Below are 21,388 nucleotides of genomic sequence, written 5' to 3'. Positions count from 1 at the left end.
GCATGTTTACACCACAGTGACCACAGCCAACTGTACCAGGCTGCAAGACGGTAGCAGAGAAGGGACAGCGAGCTGGGACTGGGATGGCTTGGCACTGGTGTAATCAGCCATGACTTGAGTGTGTAGTAAAGCTGATGAAAAGAGCAATTGTTCATTCTGTGCTTTTTAATGCTGTTAAGAAATCTTGTGTACGCAGGTTGCAGCACAGCCTCTGCAACCAAGTAAACTGTTTGACAATGGCTGGCTACCCTCCAGATTTTGTGTTCCGTTGCAAAAAAAACTGTAGACAAAGTTAAGGCTTGATGGGGTCGGTGAAGCAAGGAAAAAGGAAAGCAAAATCGCCATGGCAGCGTATCTGCATCAAGTTTCGCACAACTTGAAAAGAATTGGGAAATGAGCTAATGTTGAAGTTGTCTTTTCGGCGCCAAAGTGACTGTCTGGCCTGGTGAAAAAAAGTTAATTCAGTGGAAAAAGAATCACGTAGGTGCTCGATAAGGCACGCGAAACAATTTGTGCCCTGCCATGAAGGAATAATTTACTCTCTGCCAATGTCATGCGGCAAGTGCTACATCAGCCAAACTAGCCGATGTGTTAACGAAAGGTTAAAGGAGCACGAATAAAATGTTTCTCATGTAGCTATCACAGGCCACGTAGCGAAACACTGCAGACATTGCAAAGATGACGATGAAGACGACGATGGTACTAAAGCCTGTTTTCCCCTGTATAAGGAATGCTCCGTGATAGCAAAGAACCGCGACGCGCTAGCAAGGGAAATAATAGAAGCCCACTTGATAGCTAAGACCTCAGAACAATGTATCAGTGCTCTCTCTGTAGTGCTGTCAGATAAAAAAAATCATTATTTGGATTGTGAATAGTAACGTGTGCCTACTGTTACGTTGACAGAGTTTTTCTCAAGTATGACACTTGCCTGTTGACATGTGTCTAATGTTCTGGCGTTTTGAATCTCACGCAAGCCAAGCGTGCCCGTTTCCTTTCTGGCCACCAGGGCAGTATTTATATTGGCTGGAGACTAATAAACTTTTTTGAGTTGTGAGTCAGCGCTCTGTGTTGTCGTCCGTAACTCTATGTCCCTTCAAATGCCGCTAATAAGCAAATGTGAGAGGTCATCGGTGCTTATGAGGAGCAATATGCCACTTTCCCATTCTGCGCCAAGCCACTGCGAATATTCCGTTGCCGTTCTTGCTCTTCCGCTGTGACGCTCCTCCCGTCTCATAAACTTGCTCAGCTTTCCATGCGTAGCTGCTGCCGCATGTTCGACCGCAAGTATGCTAATATGATACAATGAGACAGTGGCATATTTCATTTGCCCTCCCTGCAACTCGAGGCGACCGCATCGCGAAATGCACCGCAGCAGCTCGGTCCCTGGAGCATTGTTGTTTTTCATACTTGGAGCCAATTATAGTAGCAGACGACAGCGTTTTTTTTTTCTTACCATCTTTTCCTCTTTTTCAGAATGTGCATGTAACCCGATTGTGCGCGTACGTAACCTGGCACCGTCCTATAGCACACGTCATAATTTGAACAAAATGGCGAATTGTCTAGAACTGGGCCCCGGTTGCGCGCCAGTGCGGTTGATCGAGAACAGAAGATGCGCACCAAGGCACCCCCAGTGCGGGTGTTCGAGGATGCTACTAAACAGATGAATGAACACACTCAGCAAAAAATACACCGCACACAAGACATGAACAGCGGGCCCGGTCTACTCGGACGCGGCATGGTCGCAAGCGCCGTTGCCGACCATTTGTTATCTTATTTAGCATACACAGCTCACAACAGGCCAGGTAAAACCACGCCTGCAACGATGACACAACGCGGAAATAGCAACGTGCGAGACAAATACCGCACAGCCGCAGGAGCATACACGACGCGGTCACGCCAAATCGGACGTCACAGCCCTTCCGCCGCTACGCGTCTCACATGGCACCATCCATGAACAAAGTTTGAAAAGGTCATAGCGCGAAATGTGAGCAGCGCTATAAAAAGATGTCCCACCAAGAACAAAGCCGTCACATGCAGGCCATTACAAGCAGGCGAACGCCACATGTGCGTAGAAATCAAGTGCTTGGGCCAGACGCGCCCAAAGCGCCAACAAAACGAGATAAGAAGTACAGGTGCTGCCACTGGCAGCCGTGCCCCGCGTAACACGGAGTGGCTGACCCTTGTAATATTCTAGAGCACTATAGCCTCGTTGCGCAGTCAGATAACCTTTCTTTCACCATAATTTCAATTACACTGCATCTATTGAATACAGCTGACTCTTGATCTGCTGTTACCAGAAAAGCCTTCAGTAACCCCTTGTTTGGAGGCGAAATTTCAGAGGCCAAAAGCCTTAGCGCACTGGGATGCCACCCAGCAAGCCTCATTCGCATGTAGAACATCCTTTCCAAAAATTGCTTTGCGGTTTCCGTCCGCGAATTAATTGTCTCAAGGAGCACGAATGCAGTATGTTTGCCATTGGGCGAAAGAATGACTTCACCTCCGCTGCACACCAGCTTCCTCCCGGCGCTGAATGACGGTGTGCCGCGAACTTTCGCCGAGCGGTCCAGTGAAGGAGCACCTACTCCTACGCCTCTTTCGCAGCGCGGCAGTATGCGCACTTGTGACAGGAGAATCAAGAGTCCTTGTGCGTTCATCGAACACACGCGGGGCTTGAGCGTGACGTGAAATCGCCGTATGTGCTATTTCGGACTATCGCGCAGCTTTTGTGCATTGTGCCCCAGCGTGGCTGTGTGCAGTGGTCGCCCGCGCGGTAACACTTCAAAGAGCGCATCAACATTAGCGTGCATACTTATTTCCCGTAGTCTTTTGTTAACTGTGCACATAGCTCTCCCCTGTACTCGCTGTCACTCACCTCTGTACTTGACAGTATCTTATCCGCTTCACTGCCAGCCGCAGCTCACATGCTTAAGATTTTGGATAGCAACCTTTTTCTCCTTTCGTTCTTGTTTTTAATAAATCACTACCACCGCAGTGAAGTGCACTGAGAGGCTCTTTGCCAAGAATGCACCGGCTTGAATATGATCACACGCTAGCGCTGACAGAAACCGAAACTGACGGAAAAAGATTGTTCGAACTCAGTCTCACTGCGTTCTGTATTTATCATTACTGCGCTACCACAACTGACGGAAAAAGATTGTTCGAACTCAGTCTCACTGCGTTTTGTCTTTCTTATCATTACTGCGCTTTACATATTTCAATGCGAAAACAGAAAAACTTCAAAGGCCACAAATGCTGAAAGCGACTCTCGCTTTTCCTCTTTTTTATGCGTGCTTACCCGACATAAAGGGCGCCTTAATATCGATATCTGTGTGCTGTCAGCGACGGTATGAATGGGCTCTTTAACATAGTCCCAAGGAATAGATACCTGAGCCAATAAGACAAAAATTAAGATAAAGAATGTTATGTTACAAGCCAACGCCTTTCATAATCAATTCAAGCTTTATAGAGACAGCCACTTAAGACTGATACGAATCAGGAGCGCGACATGGGCAGACTACAGGAAATGAATGCCCTCTGGCCACATGTCTTCGGAGTGGATGAAATTCCCGTACAGTTCTATACACCCAGGCAAGCGAAACATCCTCGCTGTAGACTAGCTCCAAGTACTGTAGAAGTGCAGGCCCTCCGAACAAGCACACCTGCTATGTGGTCAAGGTGTAACACGTCTAAGCTTTCGGGGCAAGTTACACGTCAGCAGTGCAGCCCTGGTTAAGGCGAAGCCCAGTGCCTCTGGACCCAAGTGTTGTTTGAACAACAGAACTGCGCACCCTTTCAGCACCTGTGCAACTTGACGTACACAGAGAGTTCAGGCATCAAACACAACTGCAGTGTGGGCTATGCATGGTTGATGCCCACAGGTCCAGGCCAGCAGGACATATGCTTGGCGTGTCCAAGCAAAGGAAGAAACATTCTCCATGTTCCACTTCTCTGTCAAACCGTCTGTCCTCCAAATTGCTTCTGACACAGTATGGAGGATAGATTGGTATGCTTCCTTTTCAACAAATGAAATTAGAAACATGGATGAACTACTAACTTCACCTGTAACTTTGAGCATGCCAAGAAACAGAGTAAAAGCATAATACACTGCATCACCAACAAGCTGTGATCCTTTAAGATGAGATAACAATAATTTAAAAGTACACTCAGCTTCAGCCACATGCATAATCTGAATGCTTCGTGGCTTCGGCAGCTTTTGAAAGTAACAGGAGCTGGCATTTTAAGCATCACTTTGCAAGCCACAAGTGCAAATCATGCACAAATATTAGAAATAATGTTTAGTTTTACATAAAGCACATCTAAATCAAGTTGGTAGAAATGACACCATCTGCACTAGATGGCACTGAAAACTGACTTGCCTCTAATTAAGCCATATAGTTTAAAGATAAACACTCGACGTGAAACTGGTCACGAGCACCCACTGGCACATATGTCCAGCACATACAGCGGTATCGAGGCACGCATCGGTGGAGTCCTTGTCACTGCATCCGGGTGAACACATAATCCCTGGTGCGCTCCCAGAGGCGGTACACGAGCTCGGTGTCCAGGTCTGGGTGACCCAGCAGTGGAGGCCGGCCGTCGCCGCGCAGCCAGGCGCGGGAGTCGTCGGCGTCGCGCGCCAGCCGCGGGCCCAGGTCGCGGTGCACGATGCCTAGCCGTTGGGCGAGGATGCCCGTGACGAGTACATCGTCGACCCAGAAGTAGGGCACGCCGGCCGAGGCTCGGTACAGGTCACGCACCACATCGGGCGACATGAGGATGGCCCATCCGGAGCAGTAGGGCGGGTACCGATGCGGCCGGTACTCGCGGAAGCTGACGCGCCACTTGCTGCGCTGGCTGCGCTTCACGTATGGCCTCCGAATGAGGCCGCACATGAGAAGGCCCGGCGGGGCTCGGGGCCCCAGATCGGCGACAAGGTGCTCCGTCACTTGAAAGAGGTCCATGAAAACGTCATCGTCCGTCTTGAGCACGTAGTGCGCTTGCGCACAGCGGCTGGCCACCCACTTGAGACCCATGACGTGTTTGTAGGTCAGGTTGTGGTAGCTGTCCACGAAGTTGCCCATCACCAGGTCGCCGTGCGCAGTGCTCTCGGCGCGCAGCGCACCCTCCAGGCCAGCTGCCGCCCGGCCCACAAGGAAGACGAGGGCCATGGCGTGCGCCGTGGCCGCAGCCAGCGCGCTCGCGTTGCCCCACGTCTCGCGGATGGCACGCCGCCGGCTGAAGTGCGCCGGTGCAGAGTGCACAAACACGGCCAGGAACAGGTTGGGCCGGCCCTGGCAGCGCGCACTGTCCAGCACAAAGCTGAAGTCACGCCGGTCCACCAGGCGGCCGGGCTCGTCCGAGGACACGTTGCTGGGCGCCTCCTCCTGCTCTGGCAGCCCGCTGCGCCGTGCCACCGACCACACGGCCACGAACGCCAGCAGAAGCAGCAGCAGCAAGCGCTCGCGACCCGCACCGCGCGGACCCAGCATGGCCTGCGATTCAGTCAGGCCCAAAGTGTGGCATTGCTCTGATTAGACAATGCTAGTTGGGCGCATGTAGGAAGTGTGCCCCCTTCACTGCACCACGCAGAACCGATCCATACATTGGCTCTGGTGCAGTGTGCACCAAAGTTACTAGATTACTTGTGCACAGTGGTGCCATCTAGTGACAAGTTAAAGGTGCACTAAAGAGCGGTCTGCAAAATGTTTTCACTTTTATTTTGCTATCGGATTCTCCGTAAATAAAAAGTTTTAGTCGCAGACAGTGTCATCATAAATTAAGCCCACAGCAATCAAAATAACCTTGCATTTTTTGCTTTCGCGAGACTCAACTTCATTACTCCGTGGTGGCAAATGAAAATCCTCTAACCTCCAAAGAAATTTTTATTTGTGTGTTTTGATACAATCATACATATTTATGTTTTAGAAAGCATGTCACAGAAGCAACTAGCCTGATGAAAGCGGACTTACAAGATCACTCGGCATGGCGTATTGCCGTTCCCCGAAAACTGCAGCAACAGTTGTGCCCGTTACGTCACTACAAAATAAAACAACAAAAAGCAAGTGAAGGAAGCCTTATGCTTTGTTCGAGCATAGGAAGCAGTACGTAAACAAAAATGCATACACAATAAAATAGTTTGCTGGATTAAAATTACATGCTGTAATCCACTGATCATGCCAATTGCGTCCATCGCGCCATCTTTAGTATGTTGCATAAGTTGGATGTGCGGTGGCGCGTTAATCAAAACTGCTGCTTTCCGTTGGCCACCAAAAAGCTGCGTATACTGGTTATAGCGTTTTTTTTATCAAACACCAAAGACAAAACAACTAAACGTTTGTTCACAATGCCAACACACTGTCCACAGATATAGGGGGCGCGTTCAAGCTCGAGAAGGGAAAACTCAAATTGTGTTTTCCAGCATGTTTCTCTGGAAGGCAGAGCTCGATAACGCAACTATGCTTGCTCCCTCTGAGGAAGACCTTTGCTTCGGTTGGCAATGCCTCCGGGACGTTTCGGCTACAACAGTGGACATTGTCGTGCTAGGAAGTAACCTTAGCAGCGAAACAGATGCAGCGGAATGGGTGTAGTGCACAGTGCTGCTACCGACTTGGCGTGGATTGTGTACAGTGCCCAAAATGAGGGTAAATGCCAAAAGCAAGTCTGCATACTTTACGTGCTTTCTATCATCCACTTTTAGTATATTAAGCGAATAAAACCTGGAGAAATTTGTATTTTGTAGTTTGTAATAATGTATGTTTAGACCGTATTTCTGAATTTGCCAAGTTTGCTTTCCCGCAAAGGTAAAGCTCATTGCAAATGTGCAGTGTAGAAAAGGTACCTTGCGCTTTGTTTTATTGCTATTTCTCTGGGGATATAACCAGCCTATATAAATTTACGATCCTTTCACAAGGCTGCAAGAGAAAACTAAAGAATATGAAGAACAAGGTAAGTTTAAATAAATTTACGATCCTTTCACAAGGCTGCAAGAGAAGACTAAAGAATATGAAGAACAAGGTAAGTTAAAACTAAAAAAGGTGCTGACAATAGCAGTATCAGCAACACAAATCGCTGTATACCATAGTAAAGGAACCCTAATGTTTCTTTTGTTGCTTGGAACTTGGCTGTGATCATGAATTTACCATCCTGCAAAGAATAAAATGCTGCTGCTTTCGGTTGTTTATTTTTAACCCTTCATAGCTGCGGTTCCTTTCCAGTGCAATAGCGTTAAAGGCCGCATTCTCTAAATAATCCAGTGCTCATTGTGAGCGAAAAATCACAGACACAACTTTGGCAAGTGATATGGCCAGGCACTAATTGACGAGCAAGTTGTGTGACATCACAAGACAATGTAATGTGCGAGTCCAACTCTGATAGCAATTTTGAGATGGGAACCGAACTCTCAGGAGCCGTTGGATCCCGAGTCAGACATGCTACTCCTAGGCTATGCAAGCACTTTTGCATAGCTTGGTTAAAGCGAGACCTTATATCTATGTCAGGTGATCTTTCCCATATTGTGGTAATTCACGACTATATGCTAATGAGTATGCATGAGATAAGGCTGCAGATTATGCAATTTGTGGTTAAATGATATGTCAGGTGATCTTTCCCATATTGTGGTAGTTCACGACTATATGCTAATCAGTATGCATGAGATGAGGCTGCAGATTATGCAATTTGTGATTAAATGAGGAGAGTGCATTTGCATGAACATGAGTATACAAGGTAAAATGCCACTGGCAGTCATTAATGTTGCTTCCACGGTGTTGGAAGTAGTTTAGGTGACACGCCACCGCCGTGGAGAACATTGGAACAAACTTCAAGCCGAGAGAGGGCACTACGTTGAGTCGGGCCTGCAATGCCCAGTCGCCACACATATCTCGCCGCAATGCTCACGTCAATTGCTAGCCAGCGCTTGTAGTTTGAGGGGCGGACTTAGTGAAAGTTGTTTAGTATGGGTCTTTATACTGGGTGTATAGGCCAGAAAAAAAAAACTGAAGAGAGCCTGTAGCCATCAAAAGTCTTGGCGAGTAGCTGTTTTCTTACGCTGCCAGAGGAAGACTCCCATTCACCATTGCCGTCCGCGTTTTGAACACTGCGGTAACTTTACCCAGCCACGGGTTCCAGGAAGAGCCCCTGGGCAGCCAAGCCGGGGCCACCGCCAAGACGCGAGCAGCGCGCCCTCGACAAGGCTGGCACTCTGGGGCGCGGAGGGTCGGCTGGTGCGCTTGCGGCACAATTCGTGGCGTTAGCGAGCACATATATGCCACCAGCGTCTCGGAAATGCGGCCCTTCTAGCACTGTGCGCAGAATGTGATGTTTTGCTGTGGTTGACATTTGCCTTCGCTGTCGTCCTCTTCGTTGGAATCGGCGCAGGGAGAAACGATTTTGTCGCCGATCGTTGCGTGATGAAAAAATGACTTCATGGGGAGAAAATTCGTCCCTCGATGTAACTCCGGTTACAATTAAGAAATGCTCTCAGAAGGCGTCCATGTTCGCTGCTCCATAAGATGAAGGCCACTTAAAAGCTTGTCGGCACGCCACACCGCGCAAGGACCGCTTGCAGCCGACTGACTATGTCTGTGAGAAGCTCTTTGAACCGAGTTGTGTTACCAAAACATGGCAGGCTCATTACAACGGGAAGGTGCTTGTAAGTGAACCACAAATTGCTGTTCTGACTGGAGAAGCCGTTCCGACAACTATTGGCCTGTAACTGTCTGGGGAGTTCGGAGACTTGGCAGGTTTCAAAAACAGTACTATAATGGCTTTCTTCCATGCTTCTGGTATTGTTCCTGATATCCATATCTTATTAAAAATTTCAGCAATGCATGTACTGAGGATTGGAATAAATGAGCTAGCATTTCGTAATGTATTTCATTTTGTCCTGGTGCAGTGTGTTTGCCAGCCATTAGTACTCTATTTATTTCCTCTAGTGTGATTAAAGAGTTGAAGTGTTCGTTTCTGCTGCCAGTTATTGGGAGCCTTTCTCTTTCAGCAGTTGTTTTAAACTTTAAAAAGCAATATGTGTAATGTGCGGAGCTAGAAACTTCAGAAAAATGTTTGCCCAATGTGTCTACTTGTTCTAATATGCTAGTTGTGTGCCAGGGGTTGTTAAAAGTGGAATTGTGAAAGGGGAATATTTGCCTATTTGCCATCTAGTTTATTAACCTGCTCCCACATATTTTTTTAGATGTGGTCGAGCTCTTTATTGAAGAGACATAACTTTGCCATGAGGTTTTTTCTGCATTGCGGCGAATGTACCGCGCCTTAGCTCTGGCTTTTTTAAAGCATATTAGGTTTTCATGCGTAGGATATCTGCAAAAAACTCCCCAGGCCTTATTTTGTTTCCTTTTTGCTTCTTTGTACTCTTTTGAGTACCACAATTTGTGGTTTCGCTGTACAATTCCGGAGGATTGCAGAATAGCTGCATGCGCTGCAGCGATGATACCAACTGTAAACTTTTGATTGAGCTCATTTATACTGAGGTTTTTTGAAAATTCATTTTCCAGGTTGGCTCTAGAAAAGGGGCCAGTCAGCTAGTTGTAATTTCCACCGCCGAGGGAGGACATGACATCATCTACCAATGGCTTCCAGGACACAGCGGCATAGCGGGCAATCTCCGGGCAGACGAGGTCGCACGAACAGCCCACCAAGGCGGCGATTGTGTGTTGATTCCATTTTCCAGGGCAGACGCAGCGGGCAGGCTTCGCGCACTTGCGCGGGAACACACGCTCTCCTTGTGGAATTCTGACCAGTTTGTGAACTGCCACTTAAAATCCCTGGACCCTGACCTGAAGCTCCGGCTTCCACCTGGCCTACCCCGATGTGAAGAAACTTTGCTGTGCCGCCTGTGGGTTGGTGTGGCATTTACAAACTCTTATTCTTTTGCGATAGGTATGGCAAATAGCCCTGCATGCACCAACTGCGGGTGCGACGAGACTATAGGCCACATTCTTTGTGAGTGTCCCATATACAGCGAGGAAAGACAGTGCCTATGCCGTGCGCTGGAGCGTCTAGATGGACACCCACTAACTGAAATTAAGATCCTAGGTCCCTGGACACGGCGATCGTCTGCGGTGAAGGCCTCCCAGGCACTACTCCGCTTTATGAAAAGCACAGGACTGATCAAAAGGCTATGATATTTTATGTTACGTGTAATGACTGTGACGTGATGTGACATGTCTGTGATGTAACTGTACTGTCATCACCCATCCCTCTCTTAGCCACAACTTTTATACCCATCTACCCCTCTCCCCCAGTGCAGGGTAGCAAACCAGTTCCTTTACAGGTTAACCTCCCTGCCTTTCCTCCTCATCTTCCTCCTCCTCCACCGCCGAGGTTTCGCTAAAGCGATGAATGGTGAGGATGTTCGACTGATTATGATAGGTAAATAATCACTTCCATGTGGGTTGTCGAGGACATCCTATTTAAAAGCAGTAAAAATGGATGGTAAACAGAAAGATAAATCCAGGCAGCTCATTTTTCCACTGCTCGAGGAGCAGTATGTGTGTTTCCCGTGTTTAAAAGACAGATGTCATTACAAAGAATAAAATCTTCTAAAATACGTCCTCTAGTGTCTGTTTATTCGCTTCCCCAAAAGGAGGAGCGAGCATTAAAATCTCCAACTAAAATAAATGACTCTGGCAGTTGTGTTAACAATGTTTCAAGATCATGAAGAGTGCAGTTCAATGTAAATAGAGCATATAGTTATTGTTTTAAATTGAAGAATGATGACAGCAACAGCTTCGAAGTTAGTTTTGAGGTCAATATCGTGAGTTGCAATACTTCTTTGAACTATAATAGCCGCACCTCCAGACAGCCTGTTGGAATGCTTGCGGTCACAACGAAAAACCTGATAATTTTTTTTTGTTTTCTTTTTTTTTGTTCCGGTCCCAAGTTTGTCCCTTGGAGACAATGCTAAAGGAGAAAATGAATTCAAGATATCTGTTACATTACAGTAATTATTTAAAAGTCCTCAACAATTGCAATGAATTAAAAAAGCCATGTTTAAATACTGCTGGGGATAGGGTTAAAAGCCTAAGATTGTAGGTCCTTCAGACCTGTTATGGGGATTTTCTCCCTTTTTCTCCTCTCAAGGAAGCTTTGCTGCCTTGAGAGCAGCAGGTGGAGCAGCGCTAGCTGTCTCCACGGAGGGCGCTGCCCCAGCCTCGCTGTGTGCTACCTGGGCAGGCGCCGATGACCGCTGTGACTCCGCGCCCTGCTCTGTTACAGCGCAATAGGAAAGCTTTTCTGACAATGAAAGTCTCTTCCGTATTCCCCGTAAGTTATATTTTCCGTAACTTTCAGAATGATTACTTCCTTTTCTTTTTTCCATGCTAGGCATGACTGCGAGTAAGCAGGATAATTTCCTTAACAGTTTGTACAAAGGTGTGGTTCAACATCACAGTTATCTGTAGGGTGATTGTGGGAAGCACATTTGGCACAGGTGAGTTGGTCCCGGCAGCTCTGTGAGCTGTGGCCGTACCGTTGGCAGTTATAGCATCTACGGGGGTTCGGGATGTAGGGCCTTAGTTTTATCTTCGTGTAGCCTACTTCAATAGATTTTAGGAGAGTGCTTGCAGCAAAGGTGAGTACAATGTGCTTTGTTTGTATCTCTTCTGTTGTCTCGTCTGATCTTTATCCGGTAAACGTCTGTGACATTTTGCCCTTTCAGGCCTTCAAAGAGTTCTTGTTCACTCACGTACCTAAGGTCATCATCAGAGATGACTCCTCGGACAGTGTTTAGTGATCGGTGCGGACTAATTGTAACTGCTATTTCTCCAAACGATTTGACTGCACTTAGCCTCTGAAGCTGATTGTAGATTGATTCTAACAGCAGGTCACCATTTCCAAGTTTCTTTATCTTATAGCACTTGCCTATGGTATCAGTCAATGTCCGTGGAACGACAAATGGAGACACAAGTCGTGCAGTTATTTCGTCATGGTCACTGTGGACCACATGGAAACAAGGAAAGTTGTTTAAGCTCTTTGAAAAGAACACGCGGTCTCAATGCGCCCCCTTTTAGAAGGAGGACGATCAGGAAGAAGGAGTTTAGAAGCCATAAAATGGGCTTTTTGTTCGGCCAGGGTGGCGGCCACCCACCGCGAAGCTCAACAAGGGGACGTGACAGGAGCTTGCAAGAAGGTCCTGCCTGCGCCAGCCGTACACCGTAACTATAACCAAATATGGATGAACTCAGGGTGCTTCGCCACACAAGGTTAACCTTCGCCCCCTGGAAATAGGAAGAAACGAAGAAGATAGGAGAAGACAGGACAGTTGTAAGAAAGAAAATAGGAAAGTAAAAGATGGAGGAGAGGATAGGAAAAGGCAACTGCCGATTTCCCCCGGGTGGGTCAGCCCGGAGGTGCCGTCTATGGGAAGCGTGGGCCAAAGTGGTGTGTCGTCTCCGCTGAGGGGCCTTACAGGTCCGAACACTCAGCATCGGCTCAACCACCAGGATCCCCTTTTCCCCAGACACAGCGATGCCACGCACGGCTAAGCGTGGGTGCTCGGGGTCCGTGGTGTCGCACAGTACACAAAAACATCTGCTTTAACAGATGCCCCCTGCGGGGTGACTGAGTTAGATAATGTAGTGCTGATGAAAAGCCCACATGTGCTAGTCGTAAGCGAAACATGGCTAAACAATGGTGTGCCCCCCCCCCCCCCCCTTCAGACTACCAGATGTTCAAATGGGATAGGGACACCCGTGGTGGTGGTGTTGCAATTATTGTTCAAAGATCTATAGATGCGGTAATGGTTGAGTGCACTCTGCCTGAAACAGTTTGGTGCAAGATTACTCACAAGAATGCTACTTACCTTGTTGGAGCAGTGTACAGGCCACCTGCCACTTCACAGAGTTTTTGGATAACCTGAACATGTTCTTGTGCAATCATCTGAACCATAACACCAGACTAATAATGACCGGTGATTTTAATTTGCCAAATATTAACTGGGACAATTTACTACCTGGGAACGTAGAAATTTATAGCTCCGAAGCACTCCTGCAAATAATGTTTTCTCACAATTTGAAACAAATTGTAGAAAAATACACGAGGGCAACACCTGATTCTCGGTCACTATTAGACTTGGAATTTATTTCGGGTAGAGTGGGTGATTATACTGTATCTGTAAAAGACGGGAAATCTGATCATAAGATGGTTTCTGTGCACATTCATGTCAAAGCAAGCACTCATGCCAAACCCTTCATACCTGTGCAAGTTAAGGATTATGGGCAGGCAGACGACATGTCCATGCTGGATTTTTTTTAATTGTCTTTTAGTGAATTCGAACTTCCCTGCAATTGTGAATCGGTTGAAGAACTATGGCTGTGCTTTAAGAATACTGTAAAACACTGAGTTGACAGGTTCGTTCCAACACGGGAAAAGAAAATAAAACCCCGCATATACATATACATATACATCAAGCGCAAAATAAAGCGGTTACACAGGAAGAAAAACTGCTCAGTTGAAGTATCGAAACTGCAAAGTACATTAAAAACGGCTCTGAAGGAATCAAAAAGGCAATTTTGCAGTCAAAAATTAAACAGCTTCATCAAAACAGCACCTAGAAAATTTTGGCTTTATCTGGGTGGCAATAAAGAAGAAATAAATAGAAATCAAGTTATCAATGAAATAGTGACAAAGAAAACAAAAATAGCAGACCATTTCAATCAGTTCTTCCAGTCTGTATTCTCTAGACCAGGCAATGATGACCGTGACGGGTATCTGCCTTCTTCCTTTTCATGTTTGATGGGAGACCCAATCGTGACACAGGCTGGCGTGTTTAATCAACTGCTGCTTTTGGATTCTAAAAAAGCCAGCAGGCCAGATGGAATACCAGCCCAGTTTCTAAAGCAATATGCGGAGTGGGTGTCCTTTTTCTTGCATAAAATTTTTATGAAGTCCCTACACACTCACTCATTGCCACAAGATTGGCGTTGCACAGTCCTAATACCTGTTTTCAAATGCGGTAACCGATTACTCACAAATAACTATTGCCCAATTTCCTTGACATGTATCAGCTGTAAACTCTTAGAACATATTATAAATAAACATATACTAACTTTTCTTGAGGACAACAATTTCTTTTATCAGCACCAACACCAGGTTCAGAAAAAGATTATCTACCATAACACAGCTCATAGAAATGATACATGATTTTAGTTCAATCAGATGCCCAAGAACAAATTGATGTCATTTGCGTAGATTTTACAAAAGCATTTGACAAGGTTCCACAAAGTAAATTACTTTTTAAATTACATAAAGCAGGAATTAGTGAAACTATTCTGAAGTGGATTGAAGCCTATCTGAACAATTGCAGGCAGGTTGTGCGTATAGGTGACTGTTTCTCTTCGTAAACATTAGAAGTGTTCTCTGGCATTCCTCTAGGATCGGTTCTAGCTCCATTATTGTTTCTAATTTATATTAATGATATTAATGAGGTTACTAAGTTTCCTGTAGAGTTGAAGCTTTTTGCAGATTACTGTTTAATTTATTCTCGAATAACTCAGGCTGACGACCAGATCAGAATAAACCTAGTCTTTCAGTCTTTGCACGTTTGGTGCGAAAAATGGGATATGGAAATTAATTACACAAAATCAACTTTTACGCATATTACAAATAAAAAGAGTGTTAGGTTATTAACTTATAACATTGGAAACAAGAAACTAAAGAACGTTGAACTTTCAAATATTTAGGAGCCACAATTACACATAATCTCCAGTGTTATACCACTGGAGATTATGTGCATATTAATAATGTGTGCTCAACAGCTTCATAAAAACTTTACTTTCCAAGAAAGAAATTAGAATACGAGACAAAATACGTCAAATTAATAGCTTACAAAACATTCCTACGCCCCTCCTTGGAGTACTCCTGCGTCATCTGGAACCCCCTCCCCCCGCCAAAAAAAAAAAAGTTTTAAAAGATAAGCTGGAACGTATTCAAATAATGGCCGCTCAATTCATTCTGTCAAGATACAGAAGAATGGACTCAGTGACGGAAATACTAAATATGTGTGAATTCGAGTAACTTGAAATTCGAAGGCAAAAATCCAGATTAAAGCTTTTATTTCAGATACTCCAAGGGCATTTAAAGATAAAAATAAGAATAGATAGATATACTCACTCCCCGGGAAAACAGAGCGCCAGAACAAATCACAGTAGAGCAATCAAGCCTTATGATATATGTGTTGATGTTTCGCCACTCTTTTTCCTGATGCGATAGAATCTTGGGATGCTTTGCAGCTAAGGTTGTTGAGCAAACAGATGTACACAAATTCGGACAATCCATTGATATTTTGTGTTGAGCGCGTTCAACTTAAAGTTATTAATCTGTTGTGAATTGTACTGTACACCCTCCATGCATCGAACTTCAAGTGAGGGTTAACAGTATCATTTTATTAAATATAAAATGAATTATTACAGGTTTACGCAGTAACAAACATACTTTGTTTCCTGTACCTAAGAGGGGAGGGTAGCAGCAGCTGACGAACCACATTTTCAGAGTAGGCGGGCCTCTTTTCCATCGGCTGGTGGTCACAACGTTGAGTACAGCTGCGCTGATCGTCCATATGCGAAGCGCCGCTAGGTTGAACCCACGGAGTGGACAGGGCGGCAACATTTGCGTGCGGTGCACAACTCTGCCGCACATATTCTTCACTACAGATGGCGTCCCTAGATCTTGACAATTCCTCGCGTACAATCTTTCGTATCATATCAGCCATGGAAACTGAAGGACAGGCTTCAACACTGGCTACAGAGGTGACATTGGCCAGTCTTCCGAATTTAGGTGTAATTCGTCGCAGCTTGAGAGCCTCAAATGTTCTACAATGTTTTATAACATCAGCGGTGGTTCTCAGGTTCTCTTTGCTAATAAGAAAATTATAAACGTCTTCCGCTATTCCTTTCAGGAGGTGACCGACTTTGTCTTCTTCAAGCATAGTGGGGTTGACGAGTTTGCATAGCTTTAAGATGGCTTCGATATATGCAGTACAAGTTTCTCCGGGTACTTGCGCCCGATGAAACAAAGTTTGTTCAGCGCGCTTCTTCTTTGCAGGTTCATCTCCAAAATTTTTCTTGATTTCGCTTGTAAAGATAGCCCATGTACTTAATGAATCCTCGTGATTATCGAACCAGTCAAAGGCAGTGGCGGCAAAGAAGAACACCACATTAGCCAGCTTAGTAGCGGCGGTCCAGTGATTGTATTTACTCACTCTTTCGTAGTGCTTCAGCCACTCATCAACGCCCTCCTCAGGTTTTCTGGAAAAAGTATGCGGCTCTCGATAATGGGGCCAGTTGTTCGCCGTGGATGGTCCTGGCTGCTCGGTACTGCTGTCTTCAGCCATGTCTGATGGCATTGGTGGTAGGCCAGCAAGTCTACGGCTTCTTCGGTAGATGAAACGCTCCGTGGTCGCTACCCAGCACCTCCACCAAGATGTTACGTGCTTTGTACGCACGGGGGGTTTATTTACAAGGATCGGTACAAACAGGACTGCGGCGAAGCGTACAAACGTTCCTCTGCCCTTGCTCTTCTTTCTTCTTCACCGATCTACCCGACCGCTCTTCTTCATCTTCCGTCGACGTTCTACGAAGGCGCGTGATTATATATATATATATATATATATATAGGGGAAATGAGGGTGCTCGTGAAGCCATAGTCTTGAAGCCATAGGTAGCGTAAGAAGGTTCTAGCACAGCTTTCGCCCTCGCTCTTGATCACGTTCTACGTGACGCTGGCGGTAACAAAGGAGGTTCCACGTCTGCCGCTATGGTTGAGGGTGGCGCTGGTGAACACTCTCAAGGTTCGTATACAGACAACATAAATACCCAAGCAAGTAGCAGGGGGGACAGCGGCCGATGTAGCTCAGTCGGAAGAGCACCGGACGCGATATTCGGAGGTCGTGGGTTCAGTTCCCACCATCGGCACATTGTTTTTTCTTCTACTTTGTGTTTAATTATCTTTCCCCTAAACAGATTACATTACTAATTTCTGTGATTATCCAAGTAAACATTAAAAAAAATAATAATAAAAAAAATACATAAAGTACCATCCCCAACGCTTTCCTTGGCCTCGCCGACTGTTGGCTTCTTTCCTTCACATATATATATATATATATATATACATACATACATAGCTTCTACTCACACAATCGGCACCTTGTTTTTCCTTCCGCTTTGCATTTATATTTTTTCTCCCTAAAATAATCATCATAGGAATAATTCTGGTCAAAATCAACTACAAAACGCTAAATAAAAAAATATATATAATATCCCCATTTGTTTACCTTGGACCTCATAGACTGTTGGCTCCTTTAATTATATTGTTACGGTGTAGTTCAGCTTGTAGCAGAGGGCGGACACAAGGCTTTCAAAACAGACGTTTTCTGCAGGCACCAGCCGACGCTGTTGAACGTCGTCTTCTCTCCAACTCACGAGAGTCTTCTTCTTCTTTCCTTATGCGTATGCACCGCCTAATGTGACACTACCCCGCCGGCTGAAAAGCACCGTCCCGGTGCGTACTAGCATCCAAACCAGGGTCCATGTAGTACGGCTTTAGGCGTGCAACATGGACCGTCTCAGTGCGTGGTGTAGAGGCATGGCGGGTGGGATGCAAGGGCGCAATTTCGTATTTCACTGGTGTCACTTGTCGTAAAATACGGTAGGGTCCTGTATAACGGGGCAAAAGTTTTTCCGAGAGGCCAACGCGGCGAGCTGGAGTCCAAAGCAGCACGAGAGAGCCGCAAGAATACTCGGTGTTGCGATGACAGGAATCATAGCGACGTTTCTGGGAGTGCTGAGAGGCTGAGAGTCAGTTGCGAGCAACAACGCGGGCAGCATCAGTTCGGGCTATGGCGTCACGAGCATATGAGCTGGCAGTGGTGACAGACGGGAGCAGGCTATCAAAAGGAAGCAGAGGTTCACGGCCGTATAGAAGATAGAAGGGGGAGTAGCAGGTAGTGTCGTGACGCGACGAATTGTAAGCGAATGTCACAAATGGCAGCGCTATGTCCCAGTCACGGTGGTCATCAGAAACGTACATAGACAACATGTCAGTCAGTGTCCGGTTAAGGCGTTCGGTAAGCCCGTTCGTCTGTGGATGGTAGGCAGTTGTGAAAGAATGACGAACGTTGCACAGCCGTAGGATCTCGTCGACTATACGAGCCAGAAAGCAACGGCCACGGTCGGTGAGCAGTTGGCGGGGAGCGCCATGGACGAGTATAACGTCGTTGAGGAGGAAAGCAGCGACATCAGTTGCACAACTGGTTGGTATTGCTCGTGTGACCGCATAGCGTGTGGTGTAATCAGTGGCCACCGCAATCCATTTGTTCCCCGATGCGGACAGTGGAAAAGGCCCTAGAAGATCCAGACCCACTCGAGAAAATGGGTCTATGGGGATGTCGATTGGCTGCAGAAGTCCAGCTGGTAAAACTGATGGCTTTTTCTGACGTTGACAGCAGTCACAAGCAGCTACGTAGCGGCGGACTGCGCGATATAGGCCTGGCCAAAAGAACCGATGGCGCACACTGTCGTATGTGCGAGAGACGCCTAGATGACCCGCTGTAGGAACGTCGTGAAGCTGTTGAAGGACGGCTGAGCGTAGGTGCCGAGGGACTACTAGTAGAAGGTCGGGGCCATCAGGTCGCATATTGTGCCGGAATAAGGTGCCGTCGTGGAGCACAAACAAACGAAGGGAAGGGTCATGGAGATCGGCGCTGAGGCGATTGATAATTTCGCGAAGCTGAGGGTCCTGGCGTTGCTCACGGCGAATGTTGGAAAAATCAGAAATAGAGAGCACGCAAGCAACATTCAGGTTGACTAGGCGGGTCGACTGGATGACGGGACAGGCAGTCGGCGTCTCGATGCAACTGGCCAGACCTATAAACTACTGAAAAATTGTACTCCTGAAGGCGCAAGGCCCAACGTCCAAGGCGGCCAGTAGGGTCTTTGAGTGTAGAAAGCCAACACAGTGCGTGGTGGTCAGTGACTACTGTGAATGGCCGCCCATACAAGTAAGGGCGGAACTTTGTAATGGCCCAAACTAGGGCTAAGCGCTCACGTTCAGTGATGGAATAATTTTGTTCGGCCGCAGAGAGAAGTCGGCTGGCATAGGCGATGACGCGAGGTAAACCGAGCTGACGTTGTGCGAGAACGGCACCAATTCCATGACCACTTGCGTCGGTGTGTACTTCTGTGGGCGCTGACGGATTGAAGTGAGCCAACACCGGCGGACCGGTGAGGCGGGCAATAAGAGCGACGAAGGCGGCCGATTGTTCGTGGCCCCAGGTAAAGGAGACCTCTTTTTTCAGAAGCTGCGTGAGCGGACGGGCTATTTCTGCGAAGTTTGGTACAAATCGCCGGAAATATGAGCAAAGTCCGAGGAAGCTGCGCACGTCGCTGCTAGATTTCGGTATAGGGAAATCCCTTACAGCGCGAATTTTGTCGGGGTCCGGCTGGATGCCATGGGCGTTGACTAAATATCCTAGGACCTTGAGTTCCCTGCGATCAAAGGTACACTTCTTGGAGCTCAACTGAAGGCCAGCTCGTCGGAAGACGCCAAGAATAGCCGAAACACGATGGAGGTGGCCTTCAAAGGTTGATGAAAATACGATGACGTCATCGAGGGAGCACAGACATGTGGTCCATTTGAGCCCGCGTAACAGGGAGTCCATCATACGCTCGAATGTCGCAGGGGCATTACATAAGCCGAAAGGCATCACCTTGAATTGGTAGAGGCCATCCGGGGTGACAAAAGCCGTCTTTTCACGATCTCTTTCGTCAACAGAGATCTGCCAATAGGGAACCAAAGCTGGAGTTTGCTCCGCGACGCCAGCGCTCGGTTTCCAGCGGAGCGGAGAGGAACTACAAAACCTACGCGCATCCGCGCCCGCGCTCCGCGTGGCTGTCTGCGGAGTCTGCGCAGCCCGCTCGCTCGGGAGCGCGTGCTACGTTCAGCCGCGCGTGCACGCGGAGCGGGAGAAGGAGAGTGAGGACGAGGGGGGCTGGTGGCACGTTCTCGCGCGCAAAGCCGGCGCTCTTTGCCAGTGGGATTTCTTAATTTTGCTTTTTTCTGTGCCCCGGCTGACATAGAGGCTGGCTGGAGGCATGTTTTTTATCGGTGCTTTTGAAAGCAAGAAATTATGATTAATTGATCGCCAGACATTGTTTTCAAAGAGCGCTTGTTGGCAGGCTCAGACATACATAAAAAAAAAAGAACGCGAATTCGCTGCTTGGAGGCGGGAGGCAAACGACAGGTATCTTGAAGGACTTGAGGCGGCACCTCTTGATGCCTCTGTCCATGTTCACAGAATGAAGGGTCCAGCCTTCGAGTGCTCCTTCCTTTCCCTTTGTAACTGGTCACTTGAAAGGGGCCTATTCAGTTCTTTGGGGACAAACGTTTTAGGCAGTGCTGCCGGCGCCGTGGGGCCTGTTTTCGGCGCGTTTAGGATGCGTTCCCTACAAAGGCACAAAGCATGCCGCCTTACCCTTTGGTTCCTGCCGACACCGGCCAGGGGAAGTTCACTGCTGCGGCGCTGCCATCCGAAATCAATGACCTAGCTACCGTTAACGATGAGGGGTTTCTTAACGACCTGGGTCATTCCCCAGAAGCCGAGGCATGCCATTTTTGCGGCAGTTTCCTCTCCACGAGACGAACAGCGAGGAAATGTCTGAAGACTTTCCATGCAGACGGGGACATCTCTCCACGGAAATCTTTGTCTTCTTAATTCCACTGTTACGCTGCGCAATTCCTAGTTCAGTTATCTCCTATAGCGAACGCGCAGTTTTGAGCTCCCGAAGCAGGATCGCGTATGAGGATAGGATGATTGACGTAAAATGATCGCATTAATGACGAATATCTGTTTCTTGAGGCCGACCCGGTTCCACGATGGCTGCTTCAGCACCGCCAGTTAGAGAAGTACGACACACGAACGGTACGAGATATCCCCCCCCCCCCCAAAAAAAAAAGAAAAAAAGAAAGGCCCACAACCATCCCATTACCGTTTCCACACAAGCTTCGCGAAAAAAGTCAGCCGTCATTATTTTCCTTCTAGTTGTTTTCTTTCTTTCTTCTTCCCCCCTCATTGTTAGAGCGCGGCGGTGGCCACAATGCGGCCGGAGGAGGAGAGAAACAACCGAGCGCGCGCGCGCAAACACGTGCTGGAGAGCAGCGCGGAGCAGACGACAACATGCTTTTCTATGCGGCGGCTAGCAGACGACGCGGTCGAGCTGCGCGTAGATTTTGACGGGGTCTCCATGGAGGGCGCTGACGCACAGAGCGGCGCAGCGCCCCCTGGCCCAGGTTTTCTCCCCTATATCCAGAACGGAGATCGATGGAGGAGTAGTAGTTGGCACCATGCAGGCAGTCGAGAGCGTCATCGATCCTTGGAAGAGGG

General features: G+C 47.4%; 1 protein-coding gene across 2 annotated transcripts in view; it reads right to left on the bottom strand.

The window, feature by feature from the left end:
• Window positions 1–2,209: 2,209 nt before the first annotated feature.
• LOC146206890 (beta-1,3-galactosyltransferase 5-like) overlaps window positions 2,210–21,388 on the bottom strand; it is a 32,796-nt gene continuing 13,617 nt past the window's right edge. The window contains exons 2-3 of one of the 2 annotated variants that reach the window (XM_084591647.1): window positions 5,970–6,036; window positions 2,210–5,492 (exon numbers count right to left, since the gene is read on the bottom strand). In XM_084591647.1, coding sequence (XP_084447773.1) covers window positions 4,497–5,492; window positions 5,970–5,984 — 1,011 coding nt within the window. In that variant the 5' untranslated portion in view covers window positions 5,985–6,036 and the 3' untranslated portion in view covers window positions 2,210–4,496. The remainder of the gene's footprint in view (window positions 5,493–5,969; window positions 6,037–21,388) is intronic. The other variant, XM_084591648.1, reaches the window with a different exon arrangement.

The sequence above is a fragment of the Amblyomma maculatum genome, chromosome 1 (assembly GCF_055883805.1).
Source record: "Amblyomma maculatum isolate TAMU_Amacu chromosome 1, ASM5588380v1, whole genome shotgun sequence".
Lineage (NCBI taxonomy): Eukaryota > Metazoa > Arthropoda > Arachnida > Ixodida > Ixodidae > Amblyomma > Amblyomma maculatum.
This window is presented reverse-complemented; position numbering and strand designations above follow the sequence as displayed.